This window comes from Bos mutus, chromosome 2 (genome assembly GCF_027580195.1).
Source record: "Bos mutus isolate GX-2022 chromosome 2, NWIPB_WYAK_1.1, whole genome shotgun sequence".
Classification (NCBI taxonomy): domain Eukaryota; kingdom Metazoa; phylum Chordata; class Mammalia; order Artiodactyla; family Bovidae; genus Bos; species Bos mutus.
The window spans coordinates 14,157,074-14,178,798 of NC_091618.1; the positions used below are offsets into that span (position 1 = coordinate 14,157,074).

The window sequence follows — 21,725 nt, forward strand, 5'->3', positions numbered from 1 at the left end:
CCATTCTGGGGAGCTGAAACATTTTCCTGGGGGCCTAGGGAGCCCCTGGGGGATGGGGGGGGGGAGGAGGAGGAGACTGTGCTGAGAGTCAATTTGGGTTCCTGACCTTGGACCACCAGCTACCGCTCATCTCACCTGTAGGTGCTGTGGGGTCCCATCTGATCTTCCCTCTTAATATCTCTGGAACCCGCTGCCCTCATTCAGGACCACAGACACTGTAAGAGTAGCTGCTAGTCCTGTCCTGCATGCTCTGTCCATATTTTCCCCAAATGATCAACCTAAGGAACAAATTCAACCATATCTCCTTTGGTTAAACCCTCAATGGCTCCCCAGTGCTCTTGGGATAAAATTCAAATGCCCTATCTCAGCATTCACTGCCTTGTACCCTCTGACCCCTGGAAACCTCCCAGCTTTCCCTTTCTTCCAGCCTCTACACCCACCCTGTGTCCCAGGATCTAGGACCCATTTCCTGATCGTCCCAGGTTCTTGGCTCACCTCCCAGCCTTTGACCACGCTATTCCTTCTACCTGGATTGCTCTTCCAACACCCTTCCTTTGTTATCAAATGCCTCCTTCCAGACCCCCTCCTCTACCTCCCAGATTCCTCCATTCTCTCTTCTGGGCTCCCTTTGTAACCTCCTTCTTCTGTGACACTGTAGATCTGTTTCAGAGCGTTAGTATCAGCGTCTCTTGTCCCACTGGACTCGGAGCTGTTCATGGGCAGGACCTCGAGCTGATTTACTCCGTGTGTCCTTCCTCAGCACCAAAAGTGAACAAAGAAGACAAAGGGATGGGATAAAAACATTTTCCCCTGAGGGTGGTAGGGAAACTGAGGCAGAGAAGTATTCATGAATCTGGTGATGTTTCACTCAGAAGAGCTGGGTCAGCTTTCAACTCTCTTGACTAGAGCTAAGCCCTACCCCATCCCTCCAGGTTCTTTTCTGGAACATTGCTGCAAACCTTGGAGTACCTCATTTCAATCCACTCTTATCCAAGTGTTTTTACCTCTGCTTTCTACAAACAAGATAAAGAAAGCCTCTACTAAGCCAAGGATACTCCCCCCAAAATAAAGGTAGCTCTCAGGAGGATAATGGAGAATAAACTGAACTGCAGCATGAAGGACTGTGGGAAGACTCAACGAGGAACTTTCTGACCATTAGGGCTCAGCCCCTAAAGTGATCCCTAAAGAAATGGCAAAGGGGAAGGGGTAGGGGGGCCTTGGCCCATCCAGGGGAGACCAAACAGAGGCCAGGGGTGGATATGTGGAGCTTCCTGGAGGCATAGGGATGACCTGACTGACTTTCGTAAGAGCTTGGTTCTCACTTAAAGGGGGTTGCCACACCATCTCAAGGCCCATCACTCACGTTAATTACCGAGAAAAAGCCGATTTCTCCTCATTTCCAGACTTCGAATGACAGTATCATTAGGCTGGTAATGTTCAGAGAAATTGTGCGTGTCTGTCTTGGAACACGTCCTGAGCCAGAATGGGTGAGGGTGTCCCCAGCGAGAGGGCTAGTCTCTAAGACACTCCCTGCGGCAGGGGGCCAATCTCAGGAAGAGATGCTGTGCCACCAGGGCAGAGGTGCTGTCCCTCTCTGGTGACGGTGACTTAACCATATCACACGATGGTGTGGGTAACAGCTCACAACACAGAAACCCTGCCAGATGGGAACAGTGCCAACATTCCCCTCTGGGACTTAACAGAAGGACACAAATGCCCTAGCAACTGAACTGGAGCTTAGGCCTGACTGCTGCCACAGCCCTTCCCAGCCCACCTGGACCCTTGGCTCTTAGCTCCCTGTCTGCCTCTGGACCAAGAGGCATCGGGACCCCATCTCGTGTCTGGGAGGGGAGAGTTGGCCACTTCCGCACATTCCTTCGTCCCTCAGCTGCCTGAACGTGAACACGAGCAGAACTCGAACAACAGCTCATATGCCTCTTCACATGCTTCTTCACATTGAAGCCTCACTCAAACCCACTTATCATACACAGAAGCTGAGGCCCAGAGAGGCGAAGTAATTTGCCCAAGTTCAATCCTCTGAGTTAAGCTTGACTCCAGGTCTGCCCAATGTCAAAGCGTAGGCTGAAGACAGTCTTCAATTAAATCCATCCAGCCCTCCGGGAATACCTCCTCGGTCCCTGCTCCCGATACAGAGAATTGGACCCAAACAGGCTCTGCCCTCAGAAGCCAAGGTTGGTGAGGGAGAGGCAGGATGTAAAAATATAATTATAGCTCAGCATGATCTGTGCATGACACAAAAGAGGAGATACAAAAGCTTTATCCTCACCAGTAATCAAAGACATGCAAATTAAAACAATACAATGCAATTTTACCTATTGAAATTAATAGTTTTTTTTTTCCAAAGATAGCATCAGTGTTGATGAGAACTGAAATCTGGATCATTCTCAGACTCCCAATGGAAGGGTGAAGGCCATTGCACTGTGGTGTCAGGAGCTTTTAAAACAGACAGACCCCTTGGCCCTCTTAATCTACTCTTAGGAACTCAATCCAAGAAATAACCAAAGATGCTGAAAAAGAACCATGCAGAAGGATGCTTATTACCATTATTTGTAGCTATAAAAAATCACAACCACCATAAATGTCTAGCAATAGAGGGCTGGTTAAATAAAATACAATATATCCATATATATAAGAATATTAGGCAAACAATAAAAGTCATGTTCTTAAAGAACTTTTAATAACCTGGGGAAAGGTTCATTATATAATGATAAGTGAAACAAAGCAGGAAAAGAATCTATACATATAGGATATTCTTAACTTTATAACAAAAATATTTAATCAATTCACTTAAAGAAGTCTGGAAGAAATTAGTGAAGTCTGAGAGGATTATCAGTGACTTTTTGTTTCAATTAATACTTTTGTGTTTCTTCTAAATCTTTTACAAGATTTTTTGGGGAAAGTCATTAGAAACATATGTAGCGTGTGTGGTGGTGGAGTTCGGGGGCTAGGCAGCTCAGGATGTCATGAGAACACAGCCTGGCCAGTCCGGGAGGGCTTCCTGCTGGAGGTGATGCCTATGCTGAGTCTCATGTGCATATGTTTATCCAAAGGATTGGTCCTAGGCTAGGAAACATTATGTACAAGGCACAGAGGCAAGAGAGATCCTGACCTCTCCTGGAAACTCTTCGTAGTTTGCGGAGCTGAGTGAAGGGGCAACAGGTAAGCCCAGTCAGTGAGCGGAGACCTTGAGTAGCTTGAGGAGCTGGCACTTTGCCCTGAGAATAAAGTGGATGTTCCTCTGCGGGGAGGTGGTGGGGAGGGGACGCGGGTGTCGTGTAACATAACAGAATCCAAGTTGTGTTTTACAAAGATCACCATCATGGCCACAGCATGGGGCGTGGGAGATACGGGGAGGCAAGATATGGAAATCTAGGAGCCCGGGAGAGCCGTTAGGAGTCTGTTGCATCATCTGGGTGAGAGAGGGGGTTGGCCTGGGCTGGGCGGTAGTGACAGAGAAGAAGAGAGGAAGGGCGGGCTGGAGCAGTGATTATGAGGAGATTTGACAGGACTCGGTGATTAATTGGAGAGGGGAGGCGGGGTAGGGGAGGGGAGGTGCTGCCTCTGACAGCGGCTCTAGCACACACGTGCATGCACTCAGATTTAGATCGCATGGCTTCAGGAGTGGCTTTCCCCCCCATTCTCCCAAAGGAGCAGATTCGGCGCTCATTCATATCTGGCTGCAAACCCTGGGAGAAGCTGACCTTGGTCCACTCACCACCTGACCTCTGGTTCACGCTGGGGCCCCCTGCATGTGTGGGCTCCCGGTCTGCTGCACCAGAAAGCGGGGGTGGGCAGGGGTACGGGGAAATCCACGTGGAGGGGAGCCGTGGGCAGGGGCAGGCACAGAAAGGCCAAGGCTAGGCCTTCCCTCCGACAGGTACACACGGCCACACGTGGACCAGGATCCACAGACAGCGCAAGTCGTCCACAGGGACTCCGAGAGAGTCAAGGCACAGGCAGAAGAGACGCACAGAGGCACAGCCTGACGTAGGCTGTCAGACACGGGTCCTGTCGCACACAGCCGCACACCCACACTCAGCCAGCCTCCAACACAGTCAGCCCCAGACAGGTCGCACACTCAGGCTATTGTGCTCAGCCCAAGTCCCCAGGGGCTTCTGCCCCCAGCCCCACACCCCCTCCTTCCTCCCCAGAAGGACAGGACAGAGGGGCCAGCATAGGGGACTGGCAGAGAGACCAGCAGCCAAACGGGGCAGCTGGGAGGGAGGCCTCTAAGAAGGGGTTGCCAAGGCAACAGGCTCCTGCAGAACCAACCAGGGGGCTTAGATTCTCGACTCTTATTTTTAGAAGTTGGGCCTGGACCGGTTGGGCCAGCCAGCGGGCCAGGCTTCCCCAGGCAGTGCCTGAGGGTATAGACACCAGCCTCAACCCTGTCCCCGGGGGTTCAGGTGGGCATTGCTCCTGCGGAGACTTTCACACACCCCCAGCCTCTTCCCCAGGGACAGGCCCTGGGCAGGATCTTCTACTCCCTTCTGTCTTCACACAGACCCCAGGTCCTTCCACCAGCCCAGCCTCTAACCTCAGGTCCCAGGATGGAGACACAGCCTGCCCTCCTATCTCAGCCTGTTGGCATCTATGGCTTAATTTATGGCGTGCTGGGGGAAGAAAGACAGACTTCCCTGGGGCAGTAAAGAATGCGCAGGTTTGATCCCTGGGTCAGGAAGATTCCCCTGGAGGAGGGCATGGCAACCCACTCCAGTATTCTTGTCAGGAAAATCCGATGGACAGAGGAGCCTGGTGGGCTACAGTCCATGGGGTCGAAAAGAGTCGGACATGACTGAAGTGACTGAGCACAGCACAGGAGGAAGAAAGGTGGGGAGCTTGGCCAGATTTGTGTGGTGCTGCATGTGGGGCTTGTGTGTGAATAGTGTACATGTGTGTACATCTTAGGGGTGATTCTCACCCTCAACTCCACGTGTCCATGGGTATGCATGTGTGCATGAGTTCTCTCTTCTGCAGGGGCAAAGCAGAGTTCTCCCTTTCTCCCAGCCCCACTCACCACCCCAACCCTAACCTCCATCCTTGTCTGGGTCTCTTAAAAATGGGGAGAAGGCAGAGACCTCAGCAGGAATGGTGGCGGAGGGCCCGGGCCTGGTTGTCCCCTCTTGTCCAGACCCTCCCCGGGTCTGGGCAGATAGTTTCCAGCGGGGAGGGGGCGCGAAAGTGGCAGCAAGGACTGGAGGGGCCAGACACACCCAGGTGGACAGGGACAGGCTGCGGGGAGCTTGGGGACGCTCCAGGAGCCGACGTGAGGGTGACCCCTCCAGCTGCTGGGGATTTCTCTGTTAATCTGGGACTGCTCCGTTTGCATCTCATTTGCCTATATTTGCATAACAAGGACCTGGCTGGCACCAGAAATTGAAATTCCTAGCCTGGGTAATTATGTGAAAAAGTCTCTGGAGACCAGCAGGAATCCTGGGGCCAGGGAAACAGAGGCAGGAAGCTGGATGTGTCGATGTACTGGTACCCATTCAATCCCAGAGCCTCCATTCCTTCCCTAATCCCTGCAGCAGGAGGGGCGGGGATGTCAATGAGAATGGGGTGGGAGGGATAACAAGGTTAAGAATCAAGTCACCCTTGAGAGCCCCAGCACCCAGACAGAGCTGGGCACAGCCTTCACATGGTGGGAAGGGCCTGGATTTGATCAGGGCAGGGTTGGGAGTCAGGGTGGGGAAGTAGAACTCAGCAACCTCTGCCCCTCCTGTCAGCCCCCTGCCCTCCTCGGCCCCCATCAGTCTGTAAAGAGCTGACTCCAGCCAGAGAGCCTGGGATCATAGCCTGGGACTGTCGTTTACCAGCTCCCATATTTTCAGACCTTGGCAAGCGGGGCCCTTGCTCTGAACCCCCGTTTTAGATGACCCCACTTAGGCCCTCTTCTGCACAGGGTGAAGAATTCAAATGTCCACAGGCTCAGGACTTCCCTGGTGCTCCAGTGGCTAAGACTCTGGGCTCCCAATGCAGAGGGCCCAGGTTCGATCCCTGGTCAGGGAACCAGATCCCACATATCACAATTAAAGATTCCACATACTGCAACTAAAAAAAAATTCCCGTATGTGCAACTAATAAAAGTACCTCCATGCTTAATGAAGACTGAAGATCCTGCACCCCACACTAAGACCCGTGTGTGCCTGCCTGCTCGGTTGCTTCAGCTGTGTCCGACTCTTTGGGACGCTATGGATGGTAAACCTGCCAGGCTCCTCTGTCCACAGAATTCTCCTGGCAAGAATACTTGAATGGATTGCCATGCCCTCCTCCAGAGGATCCTCCTGAGCCAGGGAGATTGAACCTGAATCTTCTGCCTTGAGCCACCAGGGAAGCCCACATTAAGACCCAGCACAGTCAAATAAATAAATTCAATAAAGAAATACTAAAAAAGAAAAAAGTAAAGGTCCACAGGCTCACACAGTTGTGCCCATCTGAAGCTCCAGCCCACTTTGAGACCATACCCCAACCTCAGTTCAGTTCAGTAGCTCAGTTGTATCCGACTCTTTGTGACCCCATGAATCGCAGCATGCCAGGCCTTCCTATCCATCACCAACTCTCAGAGTTCACTCAAACTCATGTCCATTGAGTTGGTGATGCCATCCAGCCATCTCATCCTCTGTCGTCCCCTTCTCCTCTTGCCCCCAATCCCTCCCAGCATCAGAGTCTTTTCCAATGAGTCAACTCTTCGCATGAGGTGGCGAAACTTCGTATTGGAGTTTCAGCTTTAGCATCAGTCCTTCCAAAGAACACCCAGGACTGATCTCCTTTAGAATGGACTGGTTGGATCTCCTTGCAGTCCAAGGGACTCTCAAGAGTCTTCTCCAACACCACAGTTCAAAAGCATCAATTCTTCAGTGCTCAGCTTTCTTCACAGTCCAACTCTTACATCCATACATGACCACTGGGAAAACCATAGCCTGGACTAGACAGACCTTTTTTGGCAAAGTAATGTCTCTGCTTTTGAATATGCTATCCAGGTTGGTCATAACTTTCCTTCCAAGGAGTAAGCATCTTTTAATTTCATGGCTACAATCACCATCTGCAGTGATTTTGGAGCCCCCAAAAATAAAGTCTGACACTGTTTCCACTGTTTCCCCATCTATTTCCCGTGAAGTGATGGGACCAGATGCTATGATCTTAGTTTTCTGAATGTTGCGCTTTAAGCCAACTTTTTCACTTTCCTCTTTCCCCAACCTAGGGTCCTGGAACTCCTTCCCCAAACAGCCCTAAGCCAGCTGCCAGGGTGTAGTGGTCTCTTCCCACGTCCTTTCTCCTCAAGGCTGAAGGGTTTCAGAAGGGTGGCTCTTTGCCAAGACCATGGCAAGCAGGAACTCAAGTGTTGGGGCATCAACAGGCATGCACATGAAGCCCCTCATGCTGCTGCAGGGAGCAGGGTGAGAGAGAAGCGGAACCATTGGATGGCTAGATGCCTCCTTTTATACTCTGCCCTGGGCTCTCTAAATGCTTGGGGGGGCTCTGACAAGCTGTTTGACCTTGAGGAATTTACTTAACCTCCCTGTGTGCCTAAGTGGGGTTAATAATAGTAACTGCCTCATAGAGTTGTTATGAGGATGAACTGAGTTAATTCATGGAAAGCACTCAGAACAGTGCCTGGCACAGAGTAAGAGCCTGAAAGTGTTAGCTATTATTATCTATTATCCTGGGACTTGGTTTTTTCCTTCCAGCTGCAGAAGCAGCACCTTTTCTTTCACTTTGAGGGTCTGAGGAAGAAGTAGGGGATGGGGTACCCTTTCCACTCCTCCCCTTTCTCCCTCAGAGCCCTGGGTCCCCGCTTTGCTCCCTTCCCAGCTACTGTGCCCCCAGGCCAGGAAGCCAGGATGCCAGAAGGGCTGCCAGGTCATTAGCCTGAAAGTAATGATTTGTTTAACATCCTTCTTGGTTGAAAATGAATGAGTGAACACACGAACAAATGAAAAACAGAGACTGAATGAATAAAAGCCCAACAGAAGGCTGGATTGACTGACAGAAGGAGAAACTGACATGTGGATGTTTTGGCTTCGGGGGCCCTCAGATCTGTTTCCTGTCTGCTTTCATTAGATGGTGGGTGGCTGCTGGGGAGTGAGGGGTCTAGCCAGACACTCTGCAAGGTTAACCCTGGCTTTGGCGCCTGGTGAGGGGGCGCCTCTGCCGGGGTGTGGGGGTGCCAGACACTGCCTGTGCCTGGGTCCTTTGGTGTCCTGTGGAGGTGTGAGTGTGTGTGGATGGTTCCCTGTGAATCCCTGTGTCTGTGTCTCTGCTCAGAAGCTCATCCCTGCCCAACAATGAGAGGCCCTGGGCAGGCTGTATCCAGGTCTCCGGTGGAGAGGTGGGGGATGTTGGTGAGCCTCATTACCTCCTTTTTTACACTGTGCCCCCTCTGGCAAAGCCAGGCCTCAGCATTCCCGCCTGTCAGCCGGTGGGTGAGTAGTGATGGAGAACTCTCCTGGGGCCATCTAACCAGGCTAACCTTAGGAGAAGCAGGGGGGAACCTGTCTCAGGACCACCCTCTGGGCCCATGGGCTTGGCACTGAACTCATCTCAGACGGTGACAGGAGTGGGGGCATGTGGGAGTGCAGGTGTGTGTACCGACGAGTGTGTGATTTTCTGTGTGTGCCAGGAGACGGTGAGTGGGCAGCTAGGTCTGGGTGTGAACATGAATAGGATTTATGTGTTTATATTCATGACCATCTAGGTTTGTGAATCTGCATGACCATATCCTTGTAGTCTGGGAGCTTTTGTGCATGATGGAGTATGTCCCAGACTGCAGGCTAAGTGTGTGAGTCTTAGGTCTGGGGGCTTTCCATGAGAAGCTCCAAGGTGGAGGCAGGAGTGGGAAGAGCCCCTTGGGGACTGGAGCTGTGGCCTTGAGAGAAACGTTTCAGGGAAACCCTGGCTCGACTTTCAACCAGGAGAAATTACCCTTCAAGTCTATTTCTTTAGGAACTGTTCTCATTCCTCTCCTCCTACCTGGGTGAGGCCCAACGGTGCTGAGTCCCACTCCAGGGGCTGGAAGTCCCTTGGAGGAAAACCAAGGAGTTCTAGAGGATGCTGGACTGTCCTTGAACCCAAACCCCTGGAGGTAGACCACGGGATCATCAGAATTCGCAGGCTCCAAGGGAAGCATCCTAGAGACAATTCCCTCATCCGCCCCAGCACAGAGACAGGACTTACATAAAGCCACTCAGAGGAACAGTCACACAGTTACCCAGACCTGGGCACTGGCACAGCATCACACAGGAACTGGAAGCCCACGTGTGTAGTCACAGATCCGCTGGACAAGCACATACACATGTACCTGTGCACACATCATGACAGGCCAACACCCATACAGGCACTTAGATGTACAGACACATGTACGTTTACACACAGAAACATACACTGGTAAAACACACTCTTGCAAGGATATACATGCTTAGAGGTACATGCACACAGACATGCTTACATATGTGTTCACGTATGTTCGGTCCCTTCCTACCCTCACTACGGTTCTCTCAGACCAATGCCTGGCCATAGCTCTCACTCACAATGCAAGACCCTTTGCAAGGTGGACATCAAAGGCAGGCAGATGCCATATGCATCTGGGATCCTGAGAGTACTGAGTTGCGTGTCTACATGCCCAAATTGTACATGTGAGTGTCACTGTGTGTTTGGTAGTCTGTGCCGCTCTGTGCTGCTCAAGTTGCTCAGTCGTGTCTGACTCTCTGCAACCCCATGGACTGTAGCCCGCCAGGCTCCTCTGTCCATGGGGATTCTCCAGGCAAGAATACTGGAGTGGGTTGCCATGCCCTCCTCCAGGGGATCTTCCCAACCCAGGGATTGAACCCAGGTCTCCTGCACTGCAGGCAGATTCTTTACTGTCTGAGCCACCAGGGAAGCCCCTGTGTGGCTCTAGCTCTGTCTAAAACAGGGAAGTGTCTGTTTGTAACACTGTGGGTATTTTCTTGTGTGTATATTTCTGGCAGGACCAACATGTAGTTCCGTGTACCCATTTATGTGAATGTGAGTGTGGGTGACAGTAAGGAATGTGTGTGTCTGTGCATTTTATGGACTGTCTCTGTGACCATACTTGTATATGTATGTCTATGTGCACATCTGCATATATGCACACTTTCCATGATTACGTATGACTATGTGGTTCAGAATCCACAAGCTGGCTGGGCTGGCTCCCCTTCCGGCAAAGGCTGCAGCCTGGGGTGGGGCCAGGAGAGACTGGACTGAATCCCTCAGCCATTGACAGTCGTATTTACAGAGCTCCGAGTAAGACGTAATTGCTTCTATTAATCTTTCTCCGGTTGTTAATTGCTCACTTATCGGGTTGTGTATTATGCCGACTGTTGCTCTTAATTCGCCTCCATAGCTGCAGGTGTTTGCCGCCTTATTAACTGTTCATCGGCGCAGCTAGGGATGAAGACTTAATTGGCCCCCAGAGCGGGACACAAGCAGGCCAACTGGGCACTGCCAGGCTCTCAGCCTGTCCCTAGAACCCTTACCTGTGGAGCACAGGTGGCTTCTAGGGAAGGAGTTGGCCCACTGCCATCCGCCAGCAGACAGCAGTCCTGCATACAGCAGACTGACAACTGCAGGGTATGGCCCCAACATAATTCCACCTCCTCCAGGAAGCCAACCAACCAAGCAGAATCCAGCTTCTACACTCCCTCTTTATCACCAACCACCATCCGCCACCTAGGATAGGAGCCAATCTCATTTGTTTTAATTATCTGAACTTAACTGAGAACTAAGAAATCAACACAGTAGAACTGACTCTTCTCCTTTAACACCTGCTTTGCCACCTCTCTGACCCTGGCTGTTAAGGTTACATAGAGAGAGAGGAGGACAAGAGGGAGCGTCTTCCAGAGCAGAAAGGTGACACTGGACTCAGGAGGACTTTCCAGTTTTTTAAGAGGCTCTCTGGAACAATTATAGATGGAACAAAAAATGGAAACAATGACAGACTTCCATTTTTTCTCCCATCTGCAATGATGCTTTTGAACTGTGGTGCTGGAGAAACCTCTTGAGAGTCCCTTGGACTGCAAGGAGATCAAACCAGTCAACCTAAAGGAAACCAACCCTGAATATTCATTGGAAGGACTGATGCTGAAGCTGAAGCTCCAATACTTTGGCCACCTGATGCAAAGAGCCGACTCATTAGAAAAGACGCTGATGCTGGGAAAGACTGAAGGCAGGAGGAGAAGGGGACGACAGAGGATGAGATGGTTGGATGGCATCATTGACTCAATGGACATGAGTTTGAGTAAACTCTGGGAGATTGTGAAAGGCAGGGAAGCTTGGTGTGCTGCAGTCCATGGGGTCACAAAGAGTCGGACACAACTGGACAAATGAACAACTAGAACAGAGTCCAAGTTAGAACAAGAACTTCCAGATCTGTTGCTCTATCCCAGCCATGCTCCAAGGATCCCTCTCAGCTTCTGCTTTCACAGCCCAACAGGGAACTCACTTCCTGCCTGGCACTGCTACACAGCTGCAGCAGTGAGAGGGTTCTCCATACTGAGCTGACTTCTGCCTCCCTTTGCCCCAAGTCACAGCAGAGGAGTCCCAGTTGTTCATAATTGTCCCCAAATGGGGACACTAAGGACATAAAAGGCAAAGAAGTGGCCCCAGGGTCCCCCAGTCCTCTCCGGAAAAGGCTCAGCTACGTGGCTCTTCAAGCAAAGTTTCTGGCCGCAGCCTCCTGCTAGATCCTGCTCCATCCCAGACGTCACAGTCCTGGAGAATACTCGCTTGGTCCCCTTAAAAGCTCATCTGGTTCTCAAAACTCTCAACTTCGCTGCTGCTGCTTTGAGACAGAAGTGTAAGGTTTCTTGAAACAGTTGGCCACTGAGATAGAGAAGGGTGTAAGGGTGTGTGTGGTAATGGTGGTGATGGGCAGGGTGTCCATGTTCTATCAATCTGGCCTCCAGCCTCCAAGAAAGACAAAAAGGCAAACGATACTCCTCACCCTGTGCCTCAAATCCAGGCTGCTTTGACGCCTGGAAGTTCTTCCTGGTGTTTTGTTTTCATGACATGAGCTGCAAAGAAGTCAGTTTGCTTTGGTTGGGGCCTGAGAGGAGCTGGGCTCCATGCAGGGTAGGAGAGAGCTATCACGGAGGGCCTACTGTATGCCAGAAGCAGCAAGGGGTGTACCTAAAAGTGATATCTCATTGAACCCTCACATAACTGTTGAGTAGGGATTAGTATTCCCATGCACAGAGAAGGACTCTGAGCCATACAGAGGGCAACTAAACTTGCCCAAAGCCACACAGACAGGAAATGGCAGGATTGGGATTCCAACCAGGCCTGGCATTGCCTGGTGGGACTGGGTCTTTGGTCAAGGGTACTTGGACAGATTCACTCAAATAGCTCCATGAGGTGACTGAGGGACCCAGGAAGCGGTGGTCACTGTTACAGTTCACCCACCTACCCCAAACCTGGGAACGTTAATAAGCAAAACACTCACGCATGCGCAGCCCACGTGCCCGTGCGGCGAGATGAGGGAAGAGCAAATGTAACTGTCCAGGGATTGTTGCCCAAACAAGTTCCGACTCCGCCTCTATGTTAATGACATGCAGATACATATAAATTTGCACAAGCAACCGCTCAAATCTTCGGGAGCAATGGGGTGACACTGGAGCGGTTGCTATAGAAACCCAAAAGCGACCCCTCCACCCCCACCCCCGTTCCCTCTACTGCACAAGCAAACGCATAGACACGTTCACAAAGACTCAGGGTTCCTCGCTCCAGGGACCAGAGGTTCGCGGAGTCTCAGAGGGTGTGACCGGAAGGACCCTCAGAAAAGGCGTTCTGCCTGGGGGAAACAAGCCCAGAGAAAATCTCGGGAGAGCACGGCCTTCGGCCGTCCTCTGCTAAAACCGAGGAGAGCTGGGGGGCTCTTCAGGTCCGCGGCGGAGACTCCTACTCCGGCCTAGCAACGTGAGCCCCGCCCAGCGTTGCTTGGCAACCCCGAGCCCAGCAACCTCCGGCCACGCCCCCTAGTAACTGCTCGCCTAATCCGCGCTTCTGGCCATCTCTGCCAAATAAAAAGCCAGGGGCTGTGGACTTCGGCCAAAAGGTGGGTGAAGGTTATGCTGTCCAGACCTCCAGGCAGCCTGAGGATTTACGGGATCACCTATAGTCCTCTCCGCGGCGCAAGGTGCCAGAGGGCCGCATTATCACTCCCATTTACAGAAGGGAAAACTGACGCTCCGAAAGGAAGTTTCAGTCCAGAGTACGGAGCTGCTTCTTCCTTGAGTGCTTGGAAAAGCAGCAAACGCTCTCCTACCTTCCTGGGAGGAAGCCCTGGGCCTTGAGAGGGGGCGCACAGCCGTCCCCTTACTGCCTTGTGTTAAAATAATAGCCCAAGTTGCTGCCGAGTCAGCATCCAGCCGCAGGTTGCATGGTAATTTGCGTAATTTGCATACAAGACGGAGGCCCAGACAAGGCCCTCGGAACCCTGCCCCCTCCCCCGTTCATCAATCCAGTTCCCACTCTGTCCCACCCCACCCCCGCACGTGCTTCCAATCCCTACCGCGAAATTCCCACACTTCGTCCCGCCCCCAGCTGGGCCTCCAGTCCTGCCAGGCCCGACCTCCATCCCAAGGTCTAGGGCCCCCTCTGCTGTCGATCGCGAGTAGGGCAGCAGCAGAGTTCGTGGGGCAGAGAAGTGGTACACCCCCAACTACTGTCCCAGTGTTCCCAGCCCAGGGCGACGTAGGTAGACTTCGAGAACCGGTGGGAAGTGGTACAACCCTTCAAGCCGAAGCAGCGGGTGGTGGGTAAGGCTGGGGTCCTGCCGCAAGTTCTCTCCTCCAATGCTAGCCCTGCTTCTGGGCCCTGAGTTAGGCAGCCAGGAGGCAGTTAGAGCCCATGCAGCTCTCTGGAGGTGCACACACACTCAGATACCTTACAATTGCAGCTGCTGTTAAGAGCTCACCCCAGCCCCCAAACAAAGCAGCACCATCCCACCCTAACAGCAGCCTCCAAACCCACCCTGAGAGTCCACCTCCCAAGCCAAGACCCTTGGCTTGTCTCCAGTATCAGTCCCTGGGGGCTGGCAAGAGGAACAAAGAAGAGACATCAGAGACCCACAGATAGACATAGAATCAGACGCACACACATGCCCACGGCACTAGACACACAGAGACCCTCAGATATGCACAGAAACAGAGACATGGGGATTATGGTGGAAACCTCCAACTATCAAAGGGAAAAACCTTGGTAACTGAAAAATTTAAAAACCCCTGCAACTTGCTCTCCTTCTCTCCCTAACAATCTTTAAGTGTCTATGCCCTTTCAAAAAACCTCATTTCTTTCTCTCCCCACAACCTAGAGCTGCCCTCTCTCTCATCACTACTTCTTCCATCCAGTTCAAAATACTCATTAAAATGTTTCCAGAGCCCACCATGGCAACAGGTGAACCCTGGGGCACAGTGATGGCCCAGGACCTCAGATACTCAAAGCTGCCCCGCCCCTCCATCCCTAGCACTTTAGCTCTGCCATACTTGGGCACAGAATCTTCCAGATACACCCACCCCAACCCACACAGGGCCAGTCCCAGGGTCCCTCCTGTCCAGCCAGCAGATGCAGTCTCAACTTTGCCAAATTCTTTATTAAACCAAAAATCAACACCAAGCAAATAGCAGAACAGCAAATGTAAACAGCTACCTCTCCCCTTCCTATGTCCCTGTTGCTCTCCCTGGAACACTTAAGAGTTCAACACTGGTGGGGGAATTCAAACCCCTCTTCTATGAGTAATGAGGGTCAGGTCTCTCCAGGAAGGGGACTATCAGTGCCAGCTCCATCTGTAGGGCCCAAAGAGGAGTCCAGGGCTGAGCCAGGGGGCTCTGGAGCTGCAGGGGGCTGGCAGAGAAGGCCCTGAGTCCCAGGGACTGTGGGAGGCTGAACAGGTGGCTGGGAAAGTTCCTCCTGTCCTGGGGACATCAGTGAGGCTTGGAGCTGCTGGGTCATGGCCACCAGGGATTTGAGATGCTGGAGCAGGGCTTGGTTGGGACAGGAAGCCCTGTGGCGGTGTTGGTCATGGCCAACTGGTGATGCTGAATAGGGATGCCAGGACTGGCACCAGCCTGGTTTTGGAGGCCACAGCCCTCGCCCAGGACCCTGCCGGGTCTTAGGCTCTCCCCACAGACTCCCCCTGCCTCTGGGTGGTCTCTGCCAAGCACAAATTCCCCTTGGAGCCAGGCTGTCTTTGCCCTGGCTCTGCTGCATGGCACCCCCTGGGGGAGGGGAGCCCTTCAGGGCCACATGTGGTCCCTTGTCCTCTGGCTGGTAGCATCTCATCTCCACTTTTCGGTTGAAGGAGACCATTTTGCGAACCTTCCCCCTCAAGGCACCAGATCCTGCCATGGCCGGAAGCCCTGATTGCGGGAGCAGCAGAGCCAGCAACAGGCTTGAGTGAGTGGCTTCCAGGCCTGGAGAAAGATGGGGGAAAGAGACCAAAGGCTTGGACAGAGAGAACTCACAGCCCCCAGAAACTGCATTCTGTCTGTGGCCAAGAGGTCTACAGCTTAGATCCCAAGAGAGCTTTCCAGCAGTAAGATGGGGCCCATGAGGGGCTGAGAAAAGTAAGTAGGCAGCTTTAAGATGCTCTCATGGTGTGAGAACGGGTTCACTGGCTGAGAATGATGCATGGATAGTTTGATCTCCAGACTGTGATTCTACCATAGAGTCCCCAGATCAGGCAGCCCAGAAACATCAAACCCTCTGTTCAGGAATAGGCACACCCCACTCCTTGATACCACCCCACCCCCGCCCCCAACCATGCTTTCCTGGAGCCACGCCCTGGAAGCTACCCATGCACAAAAGCCAAGCCTGGCCTAGGACAGCAGTGGTAAGAACATCCCTCCTTTCTCTTTTATTTAGGCCTGGCTTTCAGCCGATTATTTCTGGTTCCTGCCTCTGCTCTGCCATGTTTGAGTCAAACGTGACTGGCCAGTGAGTTTCTCACTGGCTAACTGGTGGCTAGGAGCCCAGTTTCTGCTACTGACTGTGACTCTAGACAAGTCACTTGCTTTCTCCCTACCTCAGTTTCCTCATCTGTGAAATGAAGAAACTAACTACCATTCTGATAGAGTAATGTTGAGGACTAACTTAATATTTAAGTACGGCTTTCAGAACGCTGTCTGGCACACACTAGGCGGTATACCAGTCTGTTCTCACACGTGCCTGTCTCGGGAATTCCCTGCTGAGGCGTGCCTGCCTCCACAGAAATGGGGTGACTATGTCAGCAATGCCCGTCTGGTCACCCAGTGAGGGGAGGCGGGGTGTGGGACAGGCCTCGGGCACTCACCTGGACCTCCAAGAGGGCGCAGCCTGGAGGGCAGGGGCTGGAAGGCAGGCAGGGGCAGCAGGACCACCCTCGCCTGTTCCATGGCTGCTAAGCCGTGGCACTGCTTGTTGTTGAGGTAGGAGTAGAGCAGGTGGCAGTTCTGGGTGTCCCGAGAGCTCTGTGGGCACAGTCTGACCACGCAGATGTCCTGTGGTTGCAGGAAGGAGAGCAGGTTTAGCAACAGTCATGCTTTGCTCCTGTGAACACCCCTGGTCTCATCTGAACCTCTGAGAGCCGTGTGAGCAAGAGTGTCCCCATTTTTCAGAGGTGGGAACAGAGGGACTTGCCCAGGGTCATACAGGAGGTCTTCAGTCACTGGGGGGGAACTGGACACGGATATCTTAAACCAGGTCTCTGCTCCAGAGTTGGAGCAAAAGAAAGCTCAGGGCTGGGGGGACAGTGCTAGGAGGAGAGGTGGTTCTTACAGATGGGTGGTTACCTTGGCCTCAGCTGGACAGATGCTGGCCAGAAAGTCCCAGACAGCGTCAGGGGCGATGCAGCTTGCCGAGCGGATCACCTGGGGCAGGGCCTGCAGGCAGGTAGGACGGCCAGTCAGCCTCCCAGCTTCCCACCCATTTAGGGCAGACTCAGGACCAGCTATCTGGAAGTCATGGCCTGTGGCCAAGAGGACGGGCAGGCAGTTGATCAGGGCCCCCCATGGTTGTTGGGGCCCTAATTACTCCTGGAGGCCTACAGCCTGTCCTGGCCAATTTGCAACTTCTCAGAAACCCCTCACTCCCTCCTCGAACCCCTCATCCAATGTTTTAGCTGATCACTCGCTCACTCCTGGTTTCCTCTGAACCAGGCAACACCAGACCTTGTCCTGGGTCCTTCCTGCTTTATGCTTTGGGTTACAAGGAGTCCTTTGCCCATGCGTGAAGTGAGGCTGGCATCTCATTTGCCCCTATGCCTAGCACGGGGCCAAGCACAGAGAGGGTGCCAATGATTTAAGAATGATGAGTGTGTCAATCAATGAACGGCGGTGTGTGTAGCTGAGGGGGCTGGTTAATGTGCGAAGGAGTCCCTGAAGAGCAGGGCAGGAGCACCTGGATGAGGCGACAGCTGTGTCCCGAGACCAGCTGGGCCCTGACCCGGAACCGCTTGATGCAGAACATGTCCAAAGACCCCTCCCAGGGCAGCTGGGTGGGCAGGGCCTTTGTGGGCCCAGCAGGCATCTGGAGCCTAGGAGGGAGAGAGAGACAGGGCCAGGCAGAACAGGTCATCAGGGCTTCCCCAGAAGCTCCTTAGTTTTCAGAGAAGGTCTTGTGACTCCAGTGGGTGCTGGAACACTGGTCCAAGTAAGGCCTTACAAGGTGGAGACCAGCAGGCGGGGGTGATTAGTTCCATTGCACAGATGGGCAAAGTGAGGCCCACACAAGAGGCAAGATTTGCCTAAGGCCATATGGAAAAGCCCAGGTTTTGTCTGCAGCCCCAGTGGGTGCCTCGCCTACCCACCCTGCTGGGTTGCCCACCTCCTTGCCCACTTCCCCACACCTGTCCTTGCACGTTGCTAGAGGCTTCTCCTTGTTTTGGGGCATATCTGGAAAGGACACAGGAACTTGGCTTGTGGCTCTCTGGAAAACATGGTCCCGCATCCTCCTTGCAGCTTTGAGTGAGCTTGGCCGCTCACACGAGGGCTTCCAGTCTGCAAAGAGCAGAGGCAAGAGCTGAAATGGAGGCCAGGAGCTAGGCTGAAGCCAGCCCAGGGCATTACAAACTGGGTTTGAACAAGGTCCTTTTCGAGGTGACCTGGGACACCCTGCCACCATCGCCCCAAGTCATGAATCCGTGTCGCTGCTGAAGCCCATGCCCAGTCCAGGCCTGCCCGCCGCCCCTGCGCCCCTCCCGTGTCTCCCCCGACCCGTGCAGATGCGGCAGCTGGGGTCTAGGAAGTGGTGCTGGTGCTGCTCCATGCTGTCCCTCGATGTGGCGGGCAGGGCCCGGGGGCCGCCGTCTATGGACACCATGGGTCCCTGGGAGGCACAAGAGGAGAGAGGAGGTGGGCTGGGGAGGCGGCTGGGGAGTCAGGAGGCCTCCTGTTATATGGAGGCCTCAGCGATGTGGTTTTGTGTTTCTAAATAAACACCCCTGGTCTCATCTGAATCTCTGAGAGCCAAGTAAGGAAGAGTGTCCCCATTTTCCAGAGGTAGAAACAGAGGGACTTGCCTAGGGTCACACAGTAGTTCTGCAGTCACAGGGGGAACTGGACCCAGATACTGTAAACCAGGCCTCTGCTCCAGAGCTGGAGCAAGACAGAGCTCAGGGCTGGGGGGGACGGTGCTAGGAGGAGGGGTGGTTCTCACGGCTAGGTGGTTACCTTGGCCTCAGCTGGGCGGATGCTAGCCAGCAAGTCCCAGACAGCGTCAGCAGAATACATTCTTCAATTACAAAAGTACCGTGAACTTATTACAAAAAATTTAGAAAACACAGAGAATTTGAAAATAAAAAAAAACAAAAAATCATTCTTTGTCTCACCACTCAGAAGCAACTGCTGATATTTTGGGTATTCCTTTATAATAGCTTATCTATACCCAGAATTTCAGGAATCCTTTTGCTAAAAGAGCTGGGGGATTTCCCTGGTGGTCCAGTGGGTAACAATCTGCCTTCCACTGCAGGGGATGTAGGTCTGATCCCTAGGCGGGGAACTAAGATCCTACATGACACAGGGCAAGTAAGCCCGCACACCGCAACTAGAGAAGCCGGCAGGCCGTAATGAAGATCCCTAGGATCTTCTAAGGGATCCTCAGACCTGACACAGCTAAATACATAAATAAATAACTTAAAAAAAAAAAAAAAGAGCTGGGATCATATATGCAAGCTTGTCTTTTCTGTCCATGAACCACAGCAGAGGCATCTACCATGTTACACGGTCCCTACAGACAGCACTCATGGGGTGGACTGGAGTGTGCGCATCACCACTGTTGCACTGCTGAGTGACAACTGGGTCATGCCCAGGCTTTCACTAGTACAAATAACACTGAGGACATCCTTGAGCAGAAAGTATTTTCCTAAACTTTCAATTTACCTCCTTAGGATGAGTTCATAAGCAGATGACAGAATCGGGGAGAATGAACATTTTTCAAGTCCTGATGCCCGTTGCTAAATCAGCCTTCTACCTTACAATAGAACCAGCTTTAAACACAGAGCAAACATTTCTTTAGGAAGATTTGAAAAGATCTTGAAACTTACTTTTGCCTTAAAACCACCTCTAGAGCAGTGGACAAGGCTCAAGCTTAGGAGTCAGACAGCCTAGGTGCCAGTCTCCCCCACTGCCAACTAAGCGACCTTGGGTGTGAGGTGCCTCACCCATCTCACTCATTGTGAGGTCTGAATGAGGCACTACTTGTAAAAGGGGCACATAGTAGGTGTTCAACCAGAGGGACTGCTATTCTGTGTCATCTTCCCCTCCTCTACTCTCCAACCACTCTCTCGACCCATCTGTCTCTGGCTCCTCCCCCTACATTTGCATTCAACTTTCTCAGGGAATGCAGATTGGTTTGGGTTAGGGAGCAGCCACACCCGCTTAGGGCTCTTCTTTGCAACACCAGCAATTCTGGTTGTTGGCTTGGATACTGGTGCAGAAGAGTAGGGATTTCTGTTGGTCATGGCCACTGCCGTTTCCCCAGGAAACATGGCTCAAGGGACCTGCCAGACACTCCCCTATCCTGGACACACAACTGATTAGACCAGGGTGAACATCCAATCCATGGAACACCCAACCAAAGCCAAAGCAGCCTTCTCCTGGGAGTGACTGAAGTGAGCCAAGGAGGCGCTCCGATTGGCTGCAGGAGGCTGACAATGGATTGGATGGATTCACTGATTGGAGGGCTGCTCCAGCCTGCTGGGCCAAGTGCAAGATGGAGGAGCCAAGGGGGTGAAGGAGCAGGATGTGCACGAGGATCGGGCAGACCCCAGGGGAAGCAAGGACACGCTGTACAGACGGCCGGGACTCCACGCCGCTCCCTGCTGGAGCATCCTCAGTCCTTCTGCAGAACAGAGTAAGCCTCTGCTCCTTAACATTCCCTAAAGTCACTGCCTCAAACAGCGTGGCCCGCCTGCTTCCCAACCTGGGATGCGGTCGGAGTGCCTGAGGTTGGGGGAACTACAGAGATGGGACTCACTACTCCACACGTGGGGTTCAGCCAAAAGGCGGGGGAGCAGCACTGAGAAGGTGTTGGCAGGCCCCGTGCCGGCAGCTGTCTTGCCCCATGCTCTCCCAGACCGTGTGCAGCAACCGACGTTCCCTGGTTTACAGTGACAACCCTGGGCCTCAGCGTAGTCAGGTGCCTTGCCCACAGCCACACGGCTGGGGAGGTGAGGGCTGGGGCCCGTGGGCACAGGCCCTGCCTGGCGACCACCAGGTCAGGCTCCCACTTACCACCAGGTCCTCCAGGGTCAGCGTCTGGTCCTCGTCCCGCAGGATCTCGACTTCCCCTTTGTGGGTCAGCTTGGAGGCCGGGAGGCTACGCGGCTCCCTCTGCAGCTGCTCAATGATCTCCAGGCCCTGGTAGAGGGGGCAGCCCCTGCTCAGCTGGGGTTGTGGGGGACTGGCCACCAGGAGCCCACGTGCTCCCTTTCCTCCCCTGCCATGCCAGCCGGTTGCCTTCCTCCACACCTCTACTTCTGCAGCTCCCTGCTCCCTAACCCAGAAAGACCCACCAGCTGCCCTACCTTTCCATAGTCCACTCATTCACCCTCCAACTCAAACCCTGCCTCCCCCAGGAAGCCTTCTTGAGCTTTGCTCCTCCCACAAGTCAAATCTGCCCTAGACTGTATCCCACCCACTCTCTGTTCTTCAAAGAGTGTGTCGTCGAGAAAGCACAGCCACTGGCCACCAGCTGCCACTAATAAAAACCCACAACGTGGTGTGGCCTTGGGCAAGCCCTTTGTGGCTCTAAGCTTCAGCTGACCTGTTCTTTAGAAATGAAATTAAGATTGTCATATTAAACAGCTTATATAGAGTGCTTAGCCTGGAGTCTAGTTCATAGTATTTGCTCCTTGTGATCCTTATTGTTGATCAATGTCATCGTATCTGAAATGTTTCTGGAAAGCTTATCTGTCCCTTTCTAACAACCCCTGGAGAACAGAAGCCCAGTCTTCCCTGCAGGGCTGGCTTTGTGGGCATGGGCTCCATGCAGTAGCCCAGGGCCCTGTTCTAGAAGGGCCCCATGCTTCATGCTGCTGTCGTCTTGAAATTCTTCATCATTCAACAAAGTGCTCGCGTTTTCATTCTGCATGGGCCCCACAGTTTACACAGATGACCCTACTCCCTGACCCACAATGCCCCAACAGAAGCTCAGACTGCAGTGGGCAGATGCACCTAATGGATTACACTATTAATTCTAACCAGCCTCGTGTCTGT

At 52.9% G+C, this 21,725-nt stretch overlaps 1 protein-coding gene across 2 annotated transcripts in view; it reads right to left on the reverse strand.

Annotated features, from left to right (window-relative positions):
* Positions 1 to 14,622: 14,622 nt before the first annotated feature.
* SPOCD1 (SPOC domain containing 1) overlaps positions 14,623 to 21,725 on the reverse strand; it is a 30,947-nt gene continuing 23,844 nt past the window's right edge. For both annotated transcript variants that reach the window (XM_070379522.1, XM_070379517.1), the window contains exons 9-15: positions 20,742 to 20,867; positions 18,225 to 18,336; positions 17,858 to 18,008; positions 17,410 to 17,545; positions 16,803 to 16,892; positions 16,325 to 16,511; positions 14,623 to 15,446 (exon numbers count right to left, since the gene is read on the reverse strand). In XM_070379522.1, the coding sequence (XP_070235623.1) occupies positions 14,779 to 15,446; positions 16,325 to 16,511; positions 16,803 to 16,892; positions 17,410 to 17,545; positions 17,858 to 18,008; positions 18,225 to 18,336; positions 20,742 to 20,867 (1,470 nt within the window). In that variant the 3' untranslated portion in view covers positions 14,623 to 14,778. The remainder of the gene's footprint in view (positions 15,447 to 16,324; positions 16,512 to 16,802; positions 16,893 to 17,409; positions 17,546 to 17,857; positions 18,009 to 18,224; positions 18,337 to 20,741; positions 20,868 to 21,725) is intronic.